Source organism: Musca autumnalis, unplaced genomic scaffold, assembly GCF_047663935.1.
Source record: "Musca autumnalis isolate F117 unplaced genomic scaffold, ASM4766393v1 scaffold_4, whole genome shotgun sequence".
In the NCBI taxonomy this organism is placed as follows: Eukaryota; Metazoa; Arthropoda; class Insecta; order Diptera; family Muscidae; genus Musca; species Musca autumnalis.
The window spans coordinates 152,492,582-152,519,147 of NW_027411977.1; the positions used below are offsets into that span (position 1 = coordinate 152,492,582).

The following is a 26,566-nucleotide window of genomic DNA, read 5'->3' on the forward strand; positions in this document are numbered from 1 at the left end:
TCCTATCAAGCCCTTCGTCAATACACATACATATCACGGTGAGCCTTAACTAATTTTAAATGGAAGGTGCTTACACCTCGGAAGTTTTTGCTGATTCTGAAACTACAATGCTCATAGATGAGAAATATCATGAAACAAAAAAAATCGCCGGAGGGATTTTAAAATAAATCGCGATTTAAGTTCACATTTTTAGGAGTTCTTTAGGTTTTCACGATTTTGCTTGGAAACCGCGAGTTCTATGTAAATGGCACTAAAGCAAATATTGTACAGTCAGTGCATTGTCCCAATTTGAACTTCCATATCTTAAAAACGGTAAAATATACGAAAATATCATAAAGGCCAGTCTTGTGGAGAATTTTCTCTGCTACAACATTTGCTTTAGTGCCATTTACATAGAACTCGCGGTTTCCAAGCAAAATCGTGAAAACCTAAAGAACCCCTAAAAATGTGAACTTAAATCGCGATTTATTTTAAAATCCCTCCGGCGATTTTTTTTGTTTCATGATATTTCTCATCTATGAGCATTGTAGTTTCAGAATCAGCAAAAACTTCCGAGGTGTAAGCACCTTCCATTTAAAATTAGTTAAGGCTCACCGTGATATACAATCGAAGATTTTTTCTTCATGAATTGTACCGCCTTCCAGTTCCAGTTAATGTCTCTACTATATAAATACCCCTATTTGTTTTTTAAGGTTCATGATGGTGTATACTACGTGGTTTTTTTATGTACGCAGCCATTTCGGTTGGGTACGTGGTTGTTACATTGCGATAGGTTTCAAACCAAGTATTTCTGAAAAAATAAGATTTTTTAAGAGTTTTTTACTTCACTAGGATGGATTGCCATCAATTACAACGATTATTATTTAGAGAATATCTCGATCTACACTCCCGATCCCAGGTCATATTAACGATAAACAAGTCCACCTATGTCTCAATCCAGGCCTCTAAAGTTGGTTTTTTAACTCAACTACAACTCAAAATTAATTAGGGGACAAGTATATTTCATGAAAAAGTTGAAAGTATTAGATTAGGAGATCAATCTTCCCTAGGTATGTGTGGGGAATAGATTTCGACAATTATCAGAAATTCTTACTACGACATATTGGATACATTTCGCGTACTATAGACTTCAACTGTGGCACATTTTTTTTAATAATGGGGAAATAATGCTACCGTCTTACCATAGAAGCCAAAAAAACTTATAGAAGTCCTCCGATCTGGCTGTAAACAGTTAAAATCGGGTGATTATTAAAAATATCTTACATACAGTGGCACAGGAAAGTATACATACACCCTACAAAAATGCAGTTTAGGCTAAATCGTTGGATTTTTAACAGCAAGAACTGCACTGTGTGGCTCCTTGGTGACAAAATAACCATAATTACACAAATTTATTTTAATCTAATACGTATATTTAATACAATTAAAGAAATTCAATTTTCACAACACAGAAAAGTATACATACACCCCAAGGAAATACGAGTATTATCGTAAAATTTATGGAATTTGTAGCAAAATTTATACATTTTTTAGTTTTGGCGAATGTCTCTGGGTGTGTGAGATATATTTTAGAGAAAAGACAATAATTTTTGGGGGTCAAATGCCGTTACTTAGGGTCAAATTTCATATATGCCTCGTTAAAGCTGACCCTTGCTTAATTTTTTGCGTTTTTAGGTATTGTACTTTATAAAAAGCACAAAATTAGTTTCAGATTGCAAATCTTGAGACCCAAGAAAGCTTTGGAGTTGTTATTGAGCAAAATATTCCTTCCTGGACGTCGATTAATGCACGTTTTTCCTCAAATTTTTCAGGAAGTTAATATATTCCGCGGAATTCCTGGCGCAAATTACATACAAAATGCATTGAATTGCTTTGCAATATGGTCTGATACAATCCTTGGGCATTAATTGAATGAGAAATGTGACATATTTTGTTACAAACCTGTTCCCAAAGCTTCTAAAGCAACAAAATATAAGCACTACCAAAAAACCATGAAATTTGTACTGTGAACAACGTCGTTTTCGTATTATGATCATTACCGTTACTATAGGCGCGAAACGTTTCGTATAATTGTACATTTCTGAGTCAATTGATACCCAAGCATTGTATCCGACAATATTACAAGGCAATTCAAGGCCATCTATATGTAATTTGCACCAAGAATTCCGCGGAATCTATTCACTTCCTGAGAAATCTGAGGGAAACGTGCATTTATCGACGTTCAGGAAGGTATATTATGCACAAAAACAACTTTAAAGCTTTCTAGGGTCTCAAGATTTGCCATCTGATACGAATTTTGTGCTTTTTATAAAGTACAATACCTAAAAACTCACAAAATTAAGCAAGGGTCAGCTTTAACGAGGTATATATGAAATTTGACCCTATGTAACGGCATTTCACCCCCAAAAATTATTGTCTTTTCTCTAAAATATATCTCAGACACCCAGAGACATTCGCCAAAACTAAAAAATTTATAAATTTTGCTACTAATTCCATAAATTTTACGATAATACTCGCATTTCTTTGGGGTGTATGTATACTTTTCTGTGTTGTGAAAATTGAATTTCTTTAATTGTATTAAATATACGTATTAGATTAAAATAAATTTGTGTAAATATGGTTATTTTGTCACCAAGGAGCCACACAGTGCAGTTGTTGCTGTAAAAAAACCCAACGATTTAGCCAAAACTGCATTTTTGTAGGGTGTATGCATACTTTTCTGTGTCACTGTATGCATTTCTATGCAATTTTTGTAATTTAGTGCCATATTTTGGTTCCTCTAAGAGAATATCATTTTCCTTTAAGTCAATTTGAGTTAAATAAACCACTGTTAGACCCTGGTTATGGACCTAGGTGCTCTCGTTTACTGTTAATATGCCCTGGTACTTTTTTAGTCGATCTGGCAACCCTGACGACCGATTTATCCTGTAGGTAATATTTATTGTAATTGATAGCAGTTGATCCCCCTAAACTAAAAAAACTAATAAAACGTCTTATTTTTTCAGAAATTCCCGGAAAGACCTACAGGACACTGTTTAAATCTAATATGATCTGGTACTCCCTTGGTCCATATGTTAATCCTATTAATAGAGATATTCTATACCTAATATTACTGATGCTTGATAGTAGTTAATCCTTATTAAGAATAAAATTCATAAAATGGGGTATTTTCACATATTTTATTATTGTTGTACTACGTGGACTAATTTTACAGCCAATATTGTCTTATACAGCCAATATTGTCTTAAGCAAGCCGATTTACTTATTTTTCAAAAAAAAAAAAAAAAAAAAACAACACATTTCTATCGCAATTATCTCTTATGTTTCATTAATTAATACAAAAAAAGTTTCGTTTTCTGGGTTCAAAAACAATTACTTGACAAACTGTGTGTTTCGTTCCTAAATGTGTTTCATCAAAGATACAATTGGTCACGTTGATCGTTTTCATCCTCGACATTAATTTGCAAAAAAAATGTACATGTATCGTAAGCTGCTGTTGAAAATCTGGTCTGGGAATCAAAACCTGGCATTCAGTGCGCAAGGCGGGTTAATATCCAGTCTGCTTAACCCTTTGTGGCCCGATTTTGCATGTTTGTGTATGCGTATTTCCCGCACCGTTTGAAATATTCATATATACTAAGTGGGTGTCGGTAGGTTGATTTCAGAAAAATAAAAAATGGAAATAACTTTTAAATAAATAGCTAGATTGGCGAAGTTATGCTTGTTTAAGTATAAATAGTCGAGTAAAAGTTTGGACATGAAATATTTTAGTAATTTTAAAAATGATTTTATATATATTTTTGAAAAATCTTAATGAGATGTTGATCTAATAAAATAAAAAACAAATATTTTACAGTTCCAATCAGTAGTTACAATTTGTTGAAATTTAGAATTTGCCTGTGGGCAACATTGGGACATTGTGGTAAAAAAGTGGTTATATTAGTGGAAGTCGAAAATACTGAATATCTCTTAAAAATATCGATGATGATATATGTATGTATTGGATGAAGATCAATATTATCAGGTTTAGAGTCTGAATATAGAATAGAAAATATTTTTCAAACGCTTTTACTTTGAAAAATGTCAATATGAGCATTTCAAATTATATGAACACCACCATATACGTCAAAATTGGCTAATTCGTGAACTATATATGATAAATATAGACCAATTTTCCATTCCATTTCCATCAATTTTCCTCTAGGATCAAACAAACTCATCAGTTTATCTTTTTCCACATCATGCATAATAAAAAATATAACGATAATACAAAGACTTAAGAAACAAACTTTGTTAATTTTTATAACCACAACGGTCCAATGTTGCTCACAGGCAACACTTGGTAACTCCCTTACCACGAGGAATTTATAAGATTTTTTTCGCAGAGGACTTATTTTTGCGACTACTAATCATAATAAATATGAAAAATATTTTTATCTCTACGGAAAAAAAATTAGTATAAACTGGAAATATCTTACATATGCATTTCTATGCAATTTTGGTAATTTAGTGTCATATTTTGGTTCCTCTAAAAGAATATTCTTTTCCTTTAAGTCAATTTGAGTTAAGTAAACCACTGTTAGGCCCTGGTTATGGACCTAGGTGGTCTCGTTTACTGTTAATATGCCCTGGTACTTTTTTAGTCAATCTGGCAACCTTGACGACCGATTTATTCTTTAGGTAATATTTATTGTAATTGATAGCAGTTGATCCTCCTGAACAATAAAACTATGGTAATCCTATTAATAGCACTGTGCTACCGTGAAAATTTGCAGGGGTTCTGATGCATAAATTCGTTGTTGTGGGAGTCCATGGAAGACGAAAATACCTTTGGTTTCTTCGTTTTTTGATTTTATAACGGTAAATGTAGTGAAAAACGGGGTTTCTTGGATTTTCAATTTAAAACGGAAATTTACTGCTTATTTTTTATTTAAAAGGTGGCTTTCGAAACGGCCATAATTTTAAAAAATCGGGTAACAAATGGTTAAGTTTTATTGGTTTAAGTGTGACAAAAACGCATTAAAAAACAGGAAATGCTTTTCCTCGTTCTAGGCGGCGTAGAAGACACCAAACTGCGTAATTATTTACTTTTATCAAGAAGGAAATTTAGTTAGCTTTACAAAATGAGGAAAACCAACGAAATCGGTTGAAAAATGCTTGAGTTATGCCATCTTTAGTATTTTAACTTTTTGGGTTTTCCTTTGTCATTTGTTGTGGAAAAAAGAAGTTATGTCCGTTTTAAGTTGAATATCCAAGAAACCCCGTTTTCACTACATTTTTCGTTATAAATTCAAAAAACGAAGTGACCCAAAGAAACCAAATGAATTTTCGTCTTCCATGGACTCCCACAATACCGAATTTATGCATCAGAAACCCCGCAAGAAATTTTGTCCACTTTTGTAGCACAGTGTAGTTAATCCTTTTTAAGAATAAAATTCTTAAAATGGGCTATTTTCCCATTTTTATACCCTCCACCATAGGATGGGGGGTATATTAAGTTTGTCATTCCGTTTGTAACTACTCGAAATAGTCATTGTAGACCCCACAAACTATATATATTCTTGATCAGCGTGTAATTCTACATCGAAATAGCCATGTCCGTCCGTCTGTCCGTCTGTGGAAATCACTCTAGCGTCCGAACGGATTGACGTAGGTGGATGAAATTTTGGGAAAATCTATTATATGTACAAAATGACTCGTGACGCGTCGTCGTTTTAAGGAATTTTTAAGATATTTGTCCCATTTTACCACCGAATTGGTTGTAGTTTGGTATTTTGTGTCTCCAGAGAACAAAAAACATTCCTACCAAAGTTGTTTTATATAGGTCGACGTTTTGGTATAGCCCCCATATAACGCCCCATATAAAGTACGCGTAATTTTAATATATTTTGAATGTATTAGTCCCACTTGACAACATAATCGGTTGTAACTTTGTATTTTGTGTTTCCAGAGCCTAAGAAATATTTCTACAATAAAATGTTTATATAGGTCCACGTTTTGATATAGCCCCCATAGGACGATATCTCCCGATTTTCGGTATTTTGAAGGTTCTGGCCTCATTATCACACCAAGATGGCTGAAATTTGGTATTTAGTCTTCGTTGGGTCGGTATTTTGAAGGTTGTGGCCACATTAATCCACCGAAATGGCTGGAATTTGTGGTGGAGGGTATAAAAAGTTCGGCCCGACCGAACTTAACACTTTTCCTACTTGTTTTTTTGGTTATTATTGTTGTACTACGTGGACTTATTTTACGCTTATACATCCAATATTGTCTTAAGTAAGTCGATTTACTCATTTTTGCAAAAAAAACCCACATTTTTATCACAATTATCTCTCATGTTTCATCAATTAATACAAAAAAGTTTCGTTTTCTGGTTTCAAAAACAATTACTTGACTTAATATCAATTTTATTTACTACATATTTGAAATGCTGTCTTTAACTTTAATGTACAATTGCGAGATGAAGTTCGCCGGGTCCTTTAGTATAAATATATCCCAACTACTGTAATTTAACGTTTATAATTTGGCTATAACATTTAGCTCAACAAGTCGAATGGACACAAAAAATCACAAAACCCGAACAAATAAAACAATTTACCACACAACCTTGCAAAGGTAAATGGGTGTAGTGAGTGATGTTGCTGGTGCCAGGGCACAAATTGTTTGCAATTTATGCAGATACACGTTACTAGCAGCAATAAAACAATACCAACGTTGATGAAAGCAGAGCAAACACGTAACCACGGCAAACAATATAAGGCCAACGAAGAACAAATGTCAGAGGTTCAAATAAATCGCAGATATGGCTACCGGTTAAAGTTCATAGGGGATTGGATGGTGTTCTTCTCATTTTCCGGGAGTAAGAAGGACGAACAGCAAAAGTTACTTACGTGAGTATGCAGTTGGACATCCTTAATTGCTTTTATCATGTGCAGACCAGTCTCAACACTGCAGACAGCGTGATCTGGACGTGTTTTCCAGTTATCGCTTTCAAATTGTGAAACACAATAGTAGCAATCACCCAGCAACTTGACTCGTAAACAATGGTTATCCTGTGAAAAGAAAGAGAAGTAGCGATACAAATTAAAACACAAATAAGTACGTATGAACATGGCTATGTCATTGTAGGTAATGCACTATGGGACCAACGACATGCTATGAGGCAATAGCTTAAAGGGAAGAATTGAACATTTTAAATTTCGTGATCATGATAATAACGAGTAAAAATTCTAATTTTGGTTCAATTCAGTAAGGTGTATAAAAAAGAATTACAACAACTAACAATTGTGAAATAAAAATATTGTTGTCATTGAAGTAAAATGTGAATGAGTTTTCAGGAAATAAACATTAACCCCCAGTTTTTGTAACTTATTTTTGTTCGTTCGTCTATATTCGTAATAATTTAGGCATTCATAGCTCAGCCCCCAGATGACATACACATCTAATTTTTCGTATACCCGTTCCATATATCATTATATCGCTAAAGCGAGTAAATCGATCTACAAAATTTGACAATTCGTGTGAGAAGAATAAAAATTTTTGCAAAAACTGGGGGTTTGTTTTAAAGTCTTAATTGACTTTGATTTTATGCTTCATATATACCTAACAAAAATACTCATTACAAGACCCATTACTAACCCATTATTTTAACAAGGACATATCGCGCGAAATTTGTCGATATTTTTTGGCAACTAAAATAAATAGTCAAATAAGTAGAAACGACTTTTGGTAACAACCTATTTTAGTGACCAAAAAATATCCACTTATTTCGCGCTATTTTCCCTTGTTAAAACAAGTGAGAAAAGGCTATAGTCGGCCCTATCTGGCTTTTATACCAAATGACTTAAGGCGAATTGAACCAAAATAATTAATATTAATTTTATATTTGACTACTATCGACATCACCAACATCAATATGCTTCTATCTCTGTGAGAAAATTTCGTGATGATCCAATCAAAATTCCGACCTGTAGTGTGATTGCAGAAAAAGTGGAAAAAAGGGATGTATTACCGACTATTGCGATATCTCTATTATTTGACCACCTACGCCAACCTACTTTGCATAATTTTAAAGATAGGATTTTCTACTTTGTTAGTCAGGCTTTGCATTTAGATGGTCCCCAACCAATGGTGAGATATTCGTCATTATTATTAAAATCGCAAAAATGAAAAGTTGGGTTCTATTAGCAACTATTGCCATATCTTCGTTGTTTGCCCACCTACGACAACCTACGCTACATCGTTGTAAAGGTGATATTTTCTATTTTCTCTGCCAGGTTTTGCTTTTTATATACCCTTATAGACGCTGAGATATTTGCTTTGGAATAAAATGTTGACTTTTTCTCCAAATAAATTTTTTGCTCATTCCGGCCCCTAAATATTATCCGACCATCACCAAACTCAATAGGATTCTTCCTCTGTGAGACCTTCATTAACCCTGGAAATTTCGTGACGATCCGATCCAAATTGCGACCTGTAACGTGATTTCCAAAAAAATGGGGATGTATTACCGACTATTGCGATATCTCCGTTAGTTGGTCACCTACGCCGACCTAGTTTGCATCATTGTAAAGATGGGATCTTCTACTTTCATAGTAAGGCTTTGCTTTTGGAAAGTTCTCAAACAAAGTTGTGACATTCGTCATTATAATTAAAATCGCAAAAATGAAAAGTTGGGTTTTATTTGCGACTATTGTGATATCTTCGTTGTTTGATCACCTACGAGAACCTACTTTACATCATTAGAAAAGTGATATTTTCTACTTTCATTGTCAGGTTTTGCTTTTGGTATCCCCCTTATAGAAGCTGAGATATTCGCCTTGGAAAACAGTTTTCTTTTTATCCAAATAAGTTTTTGCCCATTACGACCCCTTAATATTATCCGACCATCACCTGTGAGACCCCCATTAACCCTCAAAATTCCGTGACGATCCGATCAAAATTGCGACATGTAGCGTGATTACAAGGTTTAGATGGACAGACGGACGGACGGACACACATAGCCAGAGAGACTCTCGTCGAGACATTCATTTTGGTATATATAAGTATGGGTCTTCGGCCATTATTTCGATGCGTTACAAACTTTTTGGTCAAATCCAACTTATAATACCCTCCCCACATAGTGCTGTATAGGGTATAATGAGTTTTGTAATGATTATTTTTCCTGGGCATATTTATATGTACATATTTATGTATTGGCGCTTTAAAAGACAAATTATAAATCTATTTATTAAATTTGAAATACATATTTCGAGCAAATTCTAAGAAATTCAGAAATTTTAAATAACAAAAAAGCAAGAGGGTTGTTGTAATGGATTTGGCATTAGGCAAAACAATTTAGAAATAAATTCATTCCATTCGTGTTAAGGACTGTGAAAGGATTGCTTTGCTAAAGAGGTAATTCATAGTAAAATGCTGCGTATTAGTTACACAATCTGAGATATTTCCTTGTTAACATATCTTGACAAAAAGTTAATATATTTAATGTATGTTCCAGAACCTGCAAGAATCTAAAAATTTTTACTACGATAACAATTTTTCATTTATGAAATCGAAAAAAAGTAAAAATTAGTAGATTCTTGCATTCATCCATAATTTTTTTGTCAAGATGTAATAAAACGCATAAAAATACCTCACTAATGAATTAAAGTTGTTTTAACAAACTATTACAACAACGAGTGTGGGATTAAGCCTGGCTATTTAGAAAAACAATATTATTGACTAATTATGGCCTATGTATGACCCACTGTGCACATGTTTATATATATTACATGTTTTTTTCTTTTATTGCTAGATTTCTGTATACCATCAGTCGACTTACCTCAGCTATTCTATCGAATCGTGCAAAAAGGTCATTTAATATTTTAACCAGTTGTTGGGCAGAAGTCTTGCTCGCCAATTCTGTAAATCCCTGTACAAAATAGAGAAGGACAAAAGAACTATTAACTATTTTAAATTGAAAGTTGTGCTGTTAAGAATAGTGAATAGTACATACATATAAATCACATCTTTAGATATTTTGTGTGTTCAACTCACCTTTATGTCGGCAAACAGAATGCTCACGTTGTCCATCGGATAGACGTAGAGTTTGTTGAATTGTGTCTCGACATTTGGATCTGTTCCTTTATACATTTCACGTCGTATCTGATTGTTGACAATATTTGGCAAAACTGTTAAGTGAATAATCGAAAGTGTTATCACCAATGATGTCTTTAGGAATCTAATACATTTTTTATTTTTTCGATATCATAAATATGTAGATTCTTGCAAGTTCTGGAACAGATAGTAAATTGAAAAGCAAACGCTGAACTCGAATTTTTGACGCAGAAAGGGACAAGAAATTCGTCTGTCTTTTTAATCAGTCGTCGGTGTCATACTTAAGTGTTCCATACGCCAATTGCCTGATTCGAGAAAAAAAATCAAGTTAATGTTTGAGCCCATACAAGTTAAAAGTGGTGCAAAAATCCAATACTTTAGGAGCTCAGTTTTATTAAACTAAACTAAAAGAATATATCAGCAGTTTATTTTAGTCAGATATGTGTGATTGTCTAGATGTTATGGCTAATTTTTATAATTGCAAAAAGTTGCTAAATTGTTCCATGGGATCTTTTTCTCATGTTTTTGGCTGTTTGTGTCACATGGAACACTTTTTGTCAGATTTCAACAGAACCACTTTTTATCAATTGTGTTCCACCTCCCTTATGTGAAGTGATACTATGGAGTTGAAAATTCGGGGCTTTAAATGAAACATTTATATGAGAAAATGAATAAATTAAGGACCATTATTATAGGTCTCCCTAACATTTAACCCCTTAAGGCCTGCGTACATAAGCTGCCTTGCCTGCTTACCTTGCTTACCTCTGATAAAAGAATAAAAAAGAATAGGACAACCCAGTTCGAAATTTCCTCGGCCTTCTTTATTCTTTTTTATTTATTATGTCAAAAATGAAGTAGGAAAGCAAGGCAATCAGGCAGAGCAGCTTATGTACGCAGGCCTTTAAGCCTCCACTTATCACTTTTTTAACTATTTTGAAATATTTAAGTAGGGAGTGATTTTTGCATTTCTAATGTAACATAAAAACTTTAAAAGCACTTTTTCAAAATACCATTTTTGTAGTCGGTGTCCACACTAGCTTCAAGACGAATGAACGTATCTGCGTATTTTTGTGGGCTTACATCAAAATCTTGCCTTTAAACGAGGGAATTTTTGTGTTCTACCAATTTTTTGGGCAGAGGTATTAAGTAGGAAGCTTTAAACTTAAGCGAAAATAAATTGTGGTTTTCATATAACAATATAATATTCAAACATATTTAGATTTTAAAACTATTATTCTCCAGTTTTTAAACCCAGTCCTTTAAAACAATTTGTTCCGTACGCCACATTGTTCGTAACTTGACAAAATTGGTAATTTTTTGTTAAAAACGTCACGAGACATGGATATGTAACAAAAAAGTTCAAAGCTGTTTTGTTCCATACGCGAGGCTTTATGTATATGGAACAACAAGACAAGATTTTTTGGGTCACAAATTTCCAAAACTATAGAAGATAGAAGAAAACCAATTAAAAGATCTGAAAGAGCATGGAATAAATCCTAGGAATGTACCTTTATCCCAAATTTCAAAAATGGCGTATGGAATACTTAAGCATGACACCGACGAAGTGTAGATCGACTCATATTATTATAGCCCCACAGAAGTACAGGTTTTTAAATTTCGGAGGGGGCGGGGTACAGCCCCTATTCTTAAAACTCTATATTTGAAAAAAAATTTGGACGTGTCGCCTTGAAAATTAATTTGCGAAAAAACAATTGTTGTATTTCAGAATATTGTTACTTCTTTGAGACAAAAAGACACGACCCACTCCTACATTATAAAATATGTTATATATCCAAACAACTGAACCATTTTTCATGAAATTTGCAGTAAATGATTAAGATTTGCTATGGTAATGTATATTTTTATGAATTTTTTAAACGCTTTACAAACATATATGCAAAACTTATAACCATACAGTTTTGAACATTAGTTTTGGAAGACAAGGGGGTGAGCAAAAATACCCGACAATGGCCATTTTTTTAAATATGTTATATCGTGATGATGACTTCCTGATGACCACTTTCAAACCTACTGAACCTAATTTCAAGAAATTTTCCGAAAATGCTGAGAAATGTCTCGTGGTGTTGATGAATTTCGGAAGGCCTATTGTTTTAACCCTTCCTTGGACACCATGTGTTGTTTGTTACATTCGTAACACACGAGTCTGGCCACAGACAGCTTACTGCAGTGCAATAACGATGATATCAAGAGGTATCCTAAGATATCTTCTAAATCATTGGAGAATCCTATGTTTGAACTAATCCACCCCACAAAAGGAGAAAAATAGCTAAGTAATAGGTATTATTTGTCGAGTTATACATATGTATAATTGTCTGAAATAAAACTGTAACCCTGTTAGCAAGGGATTTTTTAAGTGGCTATACCTTCACTGATTTCACACCCATCTCTTACTTTTGCGACCTCTTTATGTGCAATTTTGAATACATGGTACGGTGAAATGCTACAAGTTTCATAAAAGGGTATTCACTTTGTCAATAATGTAGGAACATATCTAATTTTAGCGAAAAATCGAATTTTTTTCAGACAGACTCATGTGTTACGAATGTGAAATGTATGTCTGAAAATCGTAAGTCCGTGTTTTTTTTTCATTGGAAAGGTAAAAAATGTCATGAAGCTATCAGGAATCTTACGTCCATATGAAAATAAAATGAAGAAGGCCCGGCCAGACTCAGGTGTCAACGGAGGGTTAAAATCGCTAAACTTATGAACGCATCGGTGTGGAAATTAATCTGCAAGACAACGGTGGTTGCGCCCCTGCCAAAATGTTCTTACCCAGCAAACCAAATGTCGGATGTCCGACACGTCTGAACAATTTCGGAAGCAACGTCGTTCAGATTTCGTTCCGATTTCTAAACGATTTTTCGGAGCGGACATAGTTCAGATTTTGTACCAATTTCGTTCCGATTTCGGAGCGAATGTCCGAAAGAAATTTCCTTTCCGAATTTCCCAAGGATTTTCTTCAGATTTCGTTACGAAATCGGATCGAAATCGATACGATGTCGCTCCGACATTTCGTTCCGAAATTATGTCAACCACTTCATACAACTTTCGTTAAGATATCGTTACGATTTCGGATCAGACATCGGACGTATCGTCCGAATTTTGTTTCGATTTCGTTAAGATGTCGGTACGATTGGTTTGCTGGGTAGTTGGGGGCCGAAGCACAGTTGTTGCACCCATTGCACAGTGGTTCCACCCATTGGCCAAAAATAAAAAAACTCAATGTCAAATTTTCGGTACAACATCTGGGAACTCTGACAGCTTTGACATGAACTTTTTTTAAATATATTAGTTTTTGTTTCATTCCAACGCGATCTGGTTAAAAATAGCTCCAAAAGTCGGAACATTTGACTAATATTTTTTGTTGTGAGTACAACTTACAATTTAAGTGCAAGTAAATGTATTCAAAATATCGCGAAACTAATACGTGTTGCAAAATATTATAATGGATTTTGAAGGAGGAGGTAATAGCTTAATTTTTTTAACAGATATTGTTTTAGGCGTCACCCCACTAATGTGTTTAGTTTTGATAAATTTTAAGATTGCCAACGTTTACATGTGGCACTGGGGCCTCAAAGATTTCATAGTAATTTGTAATACCATAATAGCATAGCGTGAAAGGCCTAACATGTTCAGAATTTTAATATACCACTAAATACTATACAACTGCAGTTTTATATTAAAAAATATTCTGAGGTGTAAAATTTATTTTTACGCTTACTGTATATGGTTACTCTGTCATTTCTAATTCAAGATTAACATTATGGAAACGATTCGAGTACAGCTTGCATTTTTCGAATTTTAAATCAGGCATATGTCTATGTAATAGGGTGGGCCGATTTAAACATCTTAAGGGGCGCTTCGCATTCTGATTCCTGGGATTGTACTGAGCACAAAAGACCACTAGACCATGCGTCTACGGTGAAAATCTTCAGATTCTTGGCACGTTTTTTTGGATCTTTTGGCATATAACAGCCAAACCATTCAAATTTTTGATCCAATACTAAGACAAAAATTGTAGCCAAGACTATAATTAAGAACTCTCTAGTACATCGCATTTGTTATTTTATTGTCCTACTAGCATGTGCCCTCAACTTCGTTAGCGAAAAGTTCACATTTATAAAAAAGAGAACGCAAGCAGAATTTTTATTTACCCTGTTCAGTAGAATTACAAAATTCCATTCCTAACCTTGATAATATTAACCAAGGCAAATTGTTATAAGGTATATGCATGAATTACAACAACTAACAAATATACAAAAACAACATTGTTGTTATTAGAAAATTAATTGTCAAAGAAAATATTGAATAATAAGGTCGTTCCAAAAATTTTCTCAGGAAAAACATAAATACATTTTGAAAATCCTCTAAAGTAGAACAAATTTGAATCAAAATGTAAATATAAAATATTCAGAACTGTCGTAGGGCATTTTTATTACACGTTCAGGATGAAAAGCACTATTTTATGGTAGCAAATTTCGAAATTTCAAATTTCATGAGTAGACCCTATTATATTTTGAAAACTAAATTTACAAAAAAATAAGAATACAGCTGATTGTCACTTCTACCTTATATAAATATGCCTTGATATTAACTGTGAAAAATTTTGTTTTGTTTGATTGAAAAGAAAGAAGTATGGTAGTAGGGCGAAACCTATAGCTCTGCGTGTTGCGTGTGCGTTCAAAAATACAAAAACAAAATACATGTATTTGTTGTTGTTTTCAATTTGAAATACATGTATTTTGTTTTTGTATTTTTGAACGCAACACGCAGAGCTTTCGCCCGTAGTTCGAACAAAGTCCATATTTATATTAGGCAATTTTACTTGAGGGGCTTTGCTAGATCCTCTATCGGGACCCTCCCATTGGCGAATTGGGGACGTTCGGCTTGTTAATTAAAACTAGTCGGATACCAGGGAAATAAAATAACTGGGGGTGACCAAAATCTAGCCTAAGGTACTACTGCCGGCACCTAGTATTGATAGAAGGCGGAGGTTGAGTGAACCGGAACGGCACTATTGAACGGCAATCGGCGCAGTGGCATCCACATAAACGGCGATTTTTGTTTTTTTGGCAGCGGCGACAGTGTAGTTGCGAGCGGGCGTCTGTTTTGAATCAAGCGGCTCGCTATAGAAACGTGTATCCATATAGCCAGGATGGTGGCTACAAGCTGGCAGTCCCAGCGCCATCGTAGGATACGGTGGACTGATCATTCACCAATCTGAAAAAACACTGATTAATGAAACTGAAACGAGAGAAAAAGTTAACAATACCGAATCGATGACAACCTTTAGCAAACGAAATCGGACACGAATAGGTCAATGGAATGTTAGAACATTAAGAGAACCAACGAGACTTGCCCAACTAGAGGCAGAAACAACTAAGTATAGAATAGCAGTTCTTGGAATAAGCGAAATGCGGTGGTGTGGGAGTGGTGAAACAATATCTGCAAACGGCAACCTTATTTTGCACAGTGGAAAGGAAACCAGAAGTGAAAGTGGTGTTGGCCTAATAATAAGCAAGGAATTTCGAAAAGCCCTTTGCTCCAGGAACCCAATTTCAGATCGGATAATAACAGCACGTTTTTACAGTGACGTAAAAAAGTATGTCTCAGTTGTTCAATGTTATGCACCTACAGAAGACGCAGATGATGAAATGAAAGAGTCATTCTATAATCAATTATCAGCAACCATCCATAAAATTGCCAAACGCGACATACTAATTTTAATGGGAGATTTTAATGCAAAAATAGGTAGCGACAACCGCGGCGCAACTGAAGTTATGGGAGAACATGGTCTGGGAATAAAGAACAATAATGGCGAACGTTTTATAGAACTTTGTCAATCACTTCAATTAGTGATCGGCGGTTCTTTATTTCCACATAAGGATATCCATAAATATACGTGGACATCACCAATCGGTAACACGCGAAATCAAATAGATCATATATGTATACATCGCAAATGGAGAGGATCACTAATAGATGTGCGAACAAAAAGAGGCGCTGATATCGACAGCGATCACGAGGTAGTGGTCGGTACAATTAGAATCAAACTTAAAAGGATTTATAAGAGGAATCAACAAGCGCTACCAAAGAGATTGAAACAGAGAAAAGAAAGAGGAAGTAGGAAACGCTCTAAGAGAGTGCGTACCATCCGGTAGTGTAACATGGGAAGAGACGTGTGAAAGAATTATAAACATCGGAAAAGAGAAAATTGGATACAACTATAAAACGCAGAGGAAACCCTGGATATCAGACAACACGTGGAACCTTATTCAAGAAAGGAACAATTTAAAGCTTCAGGTTAACGCAGACCCCAGACTAAGAACTAGATACTCCACTATAGCGCGAAAGTTTAAGAGAGCAGCTCGGAACGATAGTGTCATAAATAAACTAAAGAGAAACAAAGCTCCAGGTGAAGATGGTATGCCTCCAGAACTCCTCCAATCAAATCCTGTGGTATCCACCGAGATAATGTACCCGTTTATATATGAAGTATGGTCCAATGAACAGTTTCCCAGCAAATGGACAAACGGGGCAATAATAAAATTACACAAGAAAAATGACCGGACCGACTGCAATAATTGGAGGGGCATAACCCTTTTAAATGCTATATACAAAATAATAGCCACCATTATAAACAACAGACTCAAATGCGTTGAAGAATCACTGCGTGACGAGCAAGCCGGCTTTAGACCACACCGTAATTGCGTAGATCAAACCAATACTCTTCGTATTATAATAGAGCAATCGGTTGAATGGCGGTCCCCTCTATACTTGGTATTTGTAGACTTTAAAAAGGCCTTCGACTCTATCCGGCGTTGCGCAATATGGTCGGCACTGAAAGAAAGAGGAATACCTCAAAAGATTTTAAACCTAATAAAGGCAATGTATGCAAATACCAAGCTACATGTCCGACACAATGGCACAAGAAGCGAGGACTTTGAGACGAACGCAGGAGTAAAACAAGGTTGCCCTTGTCATCTCTCCTTTTTGCAATTACTTTGGACGTAATAATGTCAAAACTGGCAACGAAAAAAAAGGGAATTGTCTGGAACCTGAATAGACACTTGGAAGATCTCGATTTTGCAGACGACATATGCTTATTGTCGCACAAATTCAGCGACATGAAGAACAAAATAAATGAACTTGTCCAACTGGCTAGAGCAGCGGGACTGGAAATTAATATTGAAAAAACAAAAGCTATGCGCATTAACAACTCATCGAGTAGCCATATAATGATTGACAACCAGCAGATAGAATATGTACAATCATTCTGCTATTTAGGAAGTATGATGTCGGCAAATGGTGATGTGGAAGATGACATCAAAAACAGACTAAACAAGGCGAGATCTGCATTTGGCAGAATGAACAATATGGCGGTCATCGCAAATATCAATAAAAACTAAAACAAGAATATTCAACTCATGTGTTAAATCCACCCTCCTGTACGGTAGCGAAATCTGGAAAATGACGTCCAGTATAATGCAGAGACTACAGACATTCATAAACAAATGTCTTCGAATATTATGTCGCATATTCTGGCACTTTAAATACCTCGGGGTCCTCATAAATGACCAATGGGATGCGTCAAAGGAAATAATGTGCCAAATTGAAGTAGCCAGACAATCTTTTTTCAAATATTATAAAACATTAACAAGTCATGACATTAACATTGCAACGAAGATGCGATTTATTAAATGCTACATATGGTCCACTTTACTTTATGCTTCCGAAACATGGACATTAAAATCAACGGACGAAAATAAATTGAACGCGTTTGAAATATGGATTTATCGCAAAACTCTAAAAATTCCATGGACAGAGCGTGTACCAAATGAAGAAGTGCTACGAAGAATACCAAATGAAGAAGTGCTACGAAAACATCTTATTTCGGACACATAATGAGAAATGAAAAATACTCAATCATCCAGAACATAATAAAATGCCAAATTGAGGGAAAAAGGCCAAGAGGAAGAAGAGAAATGTCATGGATAAAAAATATTCTAGACTGGACAAATACGCCAGATGAGAACAACCTTATAAATGCTGCGAGGAATAGAGAACTCACCATTGCAGAATAAATTTACACAATAGATATTATATATACATCTAAAATATTCAACTTGTAATTGTATGATCGCCAAAATCCGAATACGGATCGGCAAATAAAGAAGAAGATTCTGGCCAAACCAAATAACAAACGACGACCTTTGGAGAATAACAAATGAGGAGCCAATTAATGTTCAAATAAATAGAAGAAAATGGTAATGGATAGGCCATACACTGCGAAAGACTCATGTAATGATAGAATAAGATGGAATTCTCTCGTAGAAGCCCTATGTTCCCATGGGGAATAAATAAAGGAAAAAAAATTTACTTGAGGCAATTGTCAGTTTGATGGAGAGGGAGGTGAGGCATATGATAACCCTTTGGCTCTCAACACCCTCTCTCACCTGACAATTGCCGCAAGGAAAATTGCCTAATGTAAATATGGACAAATATGGAAAAACGCAATACCAATTTTTGTACAATTAATTTTTTCGTACGTTTATCTTAACGTCCTTATCTCAACCCAAGACACCAAAAGTGACCATAAACCAAATTTCATAAGTAAACCTCTATCCCTACACCGTATACAAAATTTAGTATTATTCAGTACTTTTCGAATACTTACAGCAGGCATTTTCAAAAATACCTCCATATTTTAACCCAGCACATCAACTGTGACCCTAATGCCAAGTTGCAGAATAACCTATACACTCTATACGAAATTTACATCCAGCACCATCCAGCCGTTTCGGCTGAACGTTGATGAATAAAGTTAGTCTTCAGTCCGTCAGTCAGTCAATCACCTTACTCTTTTATTAATATAGATATGTATTTATGAAATTCTGGAATTTTATCCCCACCGGCGTATGATTTATAAAAATTATTTTATTTATTGTATGGTAGTTAAACGCTGGGGGTATAACTATAATTCACCTTATTTCAGCAGCACTTTAAATGATTTGCATCTAACTTTTATAATTTTTCATCGATTACTTTCATCCAAAGACCATTGTAATCTTGACGTTGTCAACTTGGAAAACCTATAAAGGGCAATTCCATATATAAAGGTAAGGTCACATTAGCCGCTTACTGAGAGCAAGTGAGCATACATTTCAATTCATTAGCCAAATATTTGCCTAATGTGACCTTACCTTAAAAATCTCGTATTTTGGCCGACGAAGAGATCCAGTTTTTCAAGTCTAAATCTGGAAGTTCGATTTTCAGCGTCGACATATGGTCTAGTGGACTTTTCTGCTCACTACAATACCAAGAATCAGAAACGCTAAGCGCACTTTAAGATTGTTTTTCTTCCATACAAATCGCCCCACCCTAATATGTAGATATCATTTGTCTCTACTTACTTGAATCCAATAGCTTTTGTGTCCTCTGTAATTCCTTCTCCGATTCCTTTTTGTGTTCCATCGCTTTGTGAGTTTCAATGAAAGCCAAACGTTGTCCTCTGTCCGTCAAATACTTCGTGTACATGCCAGCCACATTAATGGCCGAGTATAGAATAAAATTAGCAAATATTTGAAATGCAATGCAATTGGATTTCTGTAAATGTAGAATATATGTAAGTGTGTATGTATAGCCAAAAAAGTAAAAAAGCTTAAACGTTAATGTGAATACATCATTTTGGTTAACATGGCTATTGGCAATGTTGGATCTCTATATGTAAAGTGCCAAAGTTCCTTAGTCATATGCAATGACAATGACAAATAAAAGTTCGTAATTCAATTACAATTTCTTCCAAGAATTTCTAACAAAAAAACTGGGACACTCGTTGGTTTCCAATAAATCTTCACCACACCCCAGGGTACCATTAGCTAACAAGTGGTTAAGACAGTTTACAACTTGTTTATGTATGTATGTATTTATGTGTTTGTGCTGATTGATTTTCTACTTACTTCCTGTTTCTGTAGTTTAATTATGGTTATTACAGTAAGATGACAACTCGCTGTGATGGTGCCACCCACAACGCACCATTTGAGCGGCAATGGCAGCATAGCATATGGGACAAATATAACAAAAAGGATATACCATATGAGGTACTCTCGGTCGGCAAACCCCACTCCTTCACCCACGAATCCTGTAAAAAATTGAATTGTAGTCTAATGTTGGTATATGACGTTCCATTCTCAACGAATGACACAATGGATACAGCAGTATCAGTGTATCAGAGGATGCTACAGTACATAGCTGAGAGAGAAATAAGCTTGGGGTCATTACTTGTAGGTGTAATTGAATTCCCTTGGGGTTAATTAGATGCACTTACGACGTGAGCTAACAACAGTTTACCTTGAATGTTAAAAAGTATCCATGTGCAGACAGCTGCCCAATGCAGGTAGTTGTTAGCAAAGCAGCGCCAATAACCAAGAAAACAAATCGACATGTTCGACAGAGCACAACACACGGACCATGTTATGGCTGTTGCAACGTTTACTTCCTGCCGTATAAATTCAACCAAATTAAGATATCAATCGGCTTAAATGAAGTTTTTTTTTTGAACTTACCACCTCGACTTTTGTTTCGGCTTCCTTTAGAAACCAAATCATTGCCAGCACAATTTTAAGTATAAAATCCACAAAGTTTACAATGATCAGAGATTTCTGTCGCTGTCGATGGGTGTATGTTAGATAGGCGCGTTCTAATGAGCTCTGTTTGAAGGAATTTGTCAAAGAGGGACAGAGAATTCCTTTGATAACGTTTCCACTTTTGAAAGCAGAATATGTTTCATTATTTAGTGGACGTGTCATAGTTGGTCTACGACCTTCTTCTTCAGCCTCAAAATCTATGGAAGAACAGAAACCAAGTTACAGTTGTATCCACATTCAATGTAGCACCTCACTTGCCTAGATTTGTGTTTCCAAATACGCTGCAGCTCTCCGTTCGCCTCTTTGGTCCATAACGAATTTTCTTCTCCATAATACGAACGGATTGCACTCGTAATGGAACACCACTTTTAGTTCTTGTCCTACGGAAACTTGCTGCCAGCGTTGAACTCGAGCCTCGTAACGACGATGGCGCCTCATCGTCCATCTGAGCCCCGTCACCGGGCAGTCGTGGTATTTTCGACATGTCTTGCAGATTCTGTGAGTATTCGGCCGAGTAAAGCATTTGTAGGGTTATCCACAAATTGTTAAGTTCTAAAAATTACCTCTATATTGTCTGTGAGAGCATTGACATTGCCATCATCTTCAAATTTATTAACGACAGCGGCAGTATCATCGTCATCACCATTGCCAGCAATGTTTATGCGTCCATTAGCCAACTCATCTTGTTTTTCTGTGTGTGCGTCTAGGTGTTTATTGTTTGCTTCGAGCGTATCGTTTATTGATGCGTCAACGATGTTGGTCATTTCCATTTGCTGAACGTTTTTATCCTCGCCAAAAATATCATCTCCGGATCTGTTCACAACAGTCTTAGGTTGTCTTATCGGACTTCCGCCTCCCATTTTGTATGCCACAACATTGGCGATTGATTTTGTAGTTGTTTCAAATTTCTTCACAATAACTTTAGCTGCCTGGTCATGCTGAGATTGGCTAGGTCTGCGTCTGTATGTTTCACCGGAAACCAATTCATCATCATCATCCATAATGCGTTCCTCCAGGGGTCTGTAAAGGATAATAAATTGCAAAATAAAGGAAAATTGAAATTTGGAAAAATGTAAATAGATTTATTGTTAACGAAGAAGAGGACATGTTTTAATAAAAGCCCATACTTTTCAACTTCAACATAAAGTTAGTCTACAATCGAAGTACATATATCTACATTTCTCCCTGGTTATAAGAGTTGGGCGGTGTTCATAGATTCACTTACATTGCACATATAAGTACATATAGATTTTCCCCAAACAACCCACAAGATACAATACCCTTGGTCAACGAGTGCAGCTCGAGTCCAGACACCGCCGTTCTTCCCCACGAATACATATATAAAGAAGTTTAACAAAGCGCCAGTAGTTATTTTGCTACATTTATATAGAAAAAGGTATAGCCATTGGGAGCCTTTTGTTTCTCAACACCCTCTCACAGCAGCAAACTAAGAATTGTCGCAACTAAAGTTGCCAACGGTAAATAAGGTCTTAGGAATAGGACTTAGAATGGATACAAAAGCCAACCCGCATTTATTAACAAGCGTTAACATGAATTGTATTGAAGTAAAATGGAATAATCCACTTTCTTTCGTCTTTGGAAGTACTAAGCTCATTCGCAACATTAAACCTTACTTCTAATATACGTGAAATCAGGAGCAACCGTCATATTGGGAATCCGAAATGAGTAAACCCACTACAGTAGGAAAATGTAGCAAAACCTTTCAAAATAACTCACATCGGACGGTATCGTTAAACGGTTTCCCTCCCAAAGCATAAATATACATACACGGAGGACAAAAGGCCTCTCTAATATATGTGCCAAACATATTTTTCTGCAAACATATATATGTTTGCAACAGTCCTAAACATAACATATGTTTGGATGCAAACAAATATTTGTTTGGGTGCAAACAAATCTTTATTTATATGAAATATAAATATAAACCCAAAATCTACAAAACATACACACATTTATTAATGGTGGTGTTTTTTCTTTTATTGAAATGCATAAAAATATAAAACACAAAAACAACAACAGACGCGTAGATACATACAAATTCCAAATACAAGAAATAGTGTCACATTTTTAGAAAGAACAACTAAGAAAAGCGTCAAGTTCGGCCAGGCCGAACTTTTCATACCCTCCACCACGAACTGTATTGAAGTGAATAGGAACAATTAGTTTAATTTCGTTTTATTACAGCAGTAGTACATATATCTCAACTCCCTTCAAAACAGCTCACATGGGGCTAAATTTTTGTTCTTTCCAAAACATGGACCAATATTTACAATTTTCCGAGGAGGAAAGTTACGTAACTCCAGCGAAGACTAAATAACAAATTTCAGTTATTCCCCTTCAATGTTATGGCTAAAACTTTCAAAATACCGAAAGTTGGGAGGGATCTTTCTATGGGGGCTATATAAAAACGGACTATTAAATATCATCCGTTTCGATGGGATATTGAAAATACCGAATATCGGGAAGTACGCTTCTATGGGGGTTATCTGAAGAAGAAAAGGGTTTATGTTGATAATTCTCTTCTGCAATATTTTATATACTCATGGCGGTTTAAATACTAAATTTCAGTCATATCGGTGGTATATTGAGGCCACATCTTTCAAAATACCTTAAATCGTCATATGCGGGCTATTTGAGGACGTCAACCTAAACCGGCAAAAACTTAATACCAAATATCAGCTATTTCGGGAACGAAGACTAACTACCAAATGTCAGTCATTTCCATGGGATATTGAGCAGCAACCTTCAAAATACCGAAAATCGGGAGGTACCGTTCTATGGGGGCTATATAAAAAGATGGACCTATACCGAACAATTTCAAGTGGAAAGTTTTATACCCTCAACGTTATAATGAGGCTAAAACCTTTAATATACCGAAAATTCGGATATACCGTTCTATGGGGGGTACATTAAAACGTGGACGTACACCGACAAATTTCTGAGGGAAATTTTTGTAGCCCTGAAAAGGACTAAATACCAAATAATAAGGCTAAAACCTTCAAAAATACCAAAAATTGGGAGATATAGTCCTATTGGGGCTATATGATGGCGTGGACCTACGAGGGCGGTTCGCAAACTTCTTAGCCTATCAATGAAAGAGAATAGTTAGTTTTTCAAAAATATTTTTATTTTTCAGTATAATCTCCTGAAACTTCAATACACTTAGTCCAACGCTTTTCTAGCAATTCTATCCCTTGATTAAAATAGTTTTCCTCAAGGTCTTCAAAATATGTAGTGGTTTACAACTGTAATTGCATCTTCATTTGAAGTAAAACGATTGCCAGCAAGGATTTTTTTAGATTTGGGAACAAGTAAAAGTCACTGGGAGCTAAATCAGGAGAATAAGGTGGGTGGTCAAGCAACTCGTACTTTAATTCGTTGATTTTAGCCATTGTTAAAACACTCTTGTGCGCTGGTGTGTCACCCATCTTGCTGGTGCGGCACCCATCTTGCAGAAACTTTTTCATCTGTAGTTCTTCATGCAAAAATAAATGGACTCGATCATTTGAGATGCCCATGATATTAGCAATTTCACGCACTTTTATTCGTCGATCATTTAATACCATATCATGCACTTTGGCTACAATTTCTGTTGTTGTTACTGTTTTTGGACGTCCACTACGTGGTTCATCTTCAATGCTTGTACGACCACGTTTAAATTCAGCAACTCAATTTTTTACTGTTGCATATGAAGGAGCACCTTCACCTAACACATTCACCATATTATTATGAATTTCTTGCCCCGATAAACCTTTTTTATGTAAATATTTAATGACAGCACGCATTTCTAATTTTCCATTGTAAAAAAATTGCGGATGCGTCTTTTTTGAACAACTGTTTCTATATGAAGGAGTTGCCAGATCGAAACAAAATTTAACATGTGTTCATAACAGAGATGGAATTTTCCAAAACACTTAACTTTTTTCTGTTTATACCGCGCTTTTTGTGCTAGGCTAAGAAGTTTCCGAACTGCCCTCGTATACCGACAAATTTCAGGTGGAATGTTGTATACCCTTAACGAAGACTTACTACGACATTTCAGTCATTTCGGTGGGATATTGAGGTCACGACCTTCGAAATACCGAAAATGCGGAATTACCGTTCTATGGGGGCTATACTAAGGCGTGGACCTGTACCGACAAGTTTCTGGGGGGAAGTTTTATATCCCCAACGGTGACTAAATACCAAATATCAGCCATTTCTGAGGAATATTGAGGCCACAACCTTCAAGACACCGAAAATCGGGAGTAAGTTTTTTGGGGGCCATATCAAAGCGTGGACCTATACCAACAAATGTTGATATGGAACGTTTAGTACCCCAAATGAAGACCAAATACCAAACTTCAGCCGTTTTGGTGGAATTATGTAGCCACAACCTTTAAAATATCAAACACAAGAAATTTAAACGGGATGATGCTGGCAAAATCGTTACTTCTAGAAAACGAAAGGTTAACATGGAGGGGAATTCCGTGAGTCAAACTTCTTCTTCTAATAGATTTTTCTATATTAGGCAATAAGGATATTTAATCTGATAATAACATAGCTAAAAACACACTTCCTGTAACTTCCAATACGAGTGATGCTCAAAAAACCTCTCCCTCAATTGTAAATGGATCCGCCACGAAATCGTTTTTTCCGCCTATTTTCATGCGAAATATTAATATTAATTCCTTAATTACTAACTTAAAAGCCAAGAACGTTGCCTTCAGGATTAAGAATAAATCAGGAGGTAGAAGTAAACTATATTTAAATGATACTAATGCGCACACTGAAATGATGCAATTGCTTAAGGAAAAGGGCTTTGATTCATATTCTTACACTCCTAAAGAGTTAAAACGCCAAACTGTTATTTGTAGGGTTTTATATTATAAAACAAACCTTATAGATATTAAACAAGATATCGACGAAATTTCTCCTAACACTGCAGAGTCAGTTACGAAATTTTCTACCGATTATTCAAGGAAAAAAAGGGTTTGACACGGGCCTTTTCTTGATCACCTTAAAAGCAGGAGCATTGCTTACTAATATCACAAGCATTAAGGAAATTTTGGGTCAAACGGTTACTTTTGAGAAACCTAAAGTAAATTCGAAAATTCCCCAATGTTCAATATAGAATCAAATAAAAACCAGTAAGGAAAGGATCAAAGTCGGTCGAGGCCGACTATATGATACCCTACACCACTGTGAATATATAAAATATGGGAGATATACATAAATCTGAACTGATTTCGATATAATATTATCCGTCAAACATTCCAAATTTCATCCAATTAGTCCGGTCAAAATAGACATGCGTATAAGGGGGAAATAGCAAAAATTCTTACAAAGCTGAATTTTGGTGGAGAGCTAGGGTTGGCCATTAGAAGCAACGTCCTTAAAGTCCCCATCGATCCCATGTGTGCAAAACAAGTTATTCGGGGTCAAATGTCATTTTTGGAGGCATTATTCAGTTTTTTTAATTTTTCTCAAAAACGGTAATACTTAGCAAAAGCCCGCTAAAGTAAAAGTTGTAGATTCAATAATTGTCTACAAGATTAGTCTTTACGATTCTTAAAAAAGACTTACCATTTTCGAGATATCTGGATCTAAAGGTCAAATAAAAAATTAGCCGAGTAAGTACATTATGAGGCGAACCGGTTAAAGTAACGACACTATGTGTTAGATACTTCCGTAAGCTTTCAAACGATATCCACTTTGCAGTAATCGGTTCAGTAGAACCGGGTCTAACCCGGTTTTTAAATTTGGCCTTTTGGGTCTAATAACCGGCGAACCGGATCCGC

The 26,566-nt window shown here is 35.4% G+C and overlaps 1 protein-coding gene across 2 annotated transcripts in view; it reads right to left on the minus strand.

Annotated features, from left to right (window-relative positions):
* Positions 1-26,566, minus strand: part of Ac78C (adenylyl cyclase 78C) — a 259,118-nt gene that overhangs the window by 70,040 nt on the left and 162,512 nt on the right. For both annotated transcript variants that reach the window (XM_073981732.1, XM_073981733.1), the window contains 9 exons: positions 21,329-21,785; positions 21,024-21,261; positions 20,685-20,962; positions 20,470-20,617; positions 20,079-20,260; positions 19,533-19,725; positions 10,039-10,172; positions 9,824-9,913; positions 6,894-7,055 (listed from right to left, as the gene is read on the minus strand). In XM_073981732.1, the coding sequence (XP_073837833.1) occupies positions 6,894-7,055; positions 9,824-9,913; positions 10,039-10,172; positions 19,533-19,725; positions 20,079-20,260; positions 20,470-20,617; positions 20,685-20,962; positions 21,024-21,261; positions 21,329-21,785 (1,882 nt within the window). The remainder of the gene's footprint in view (positions 1-6,893; positions 7,056-9,823; positions 9,914-10,038; positions 10,173-19,532; positions 19,726-20,078; positions 20,261-20,469; positions 20,618-20,684; positions 20,963-21,023; positions 21,262-21,328; positions 21,786-26,566) is intronic.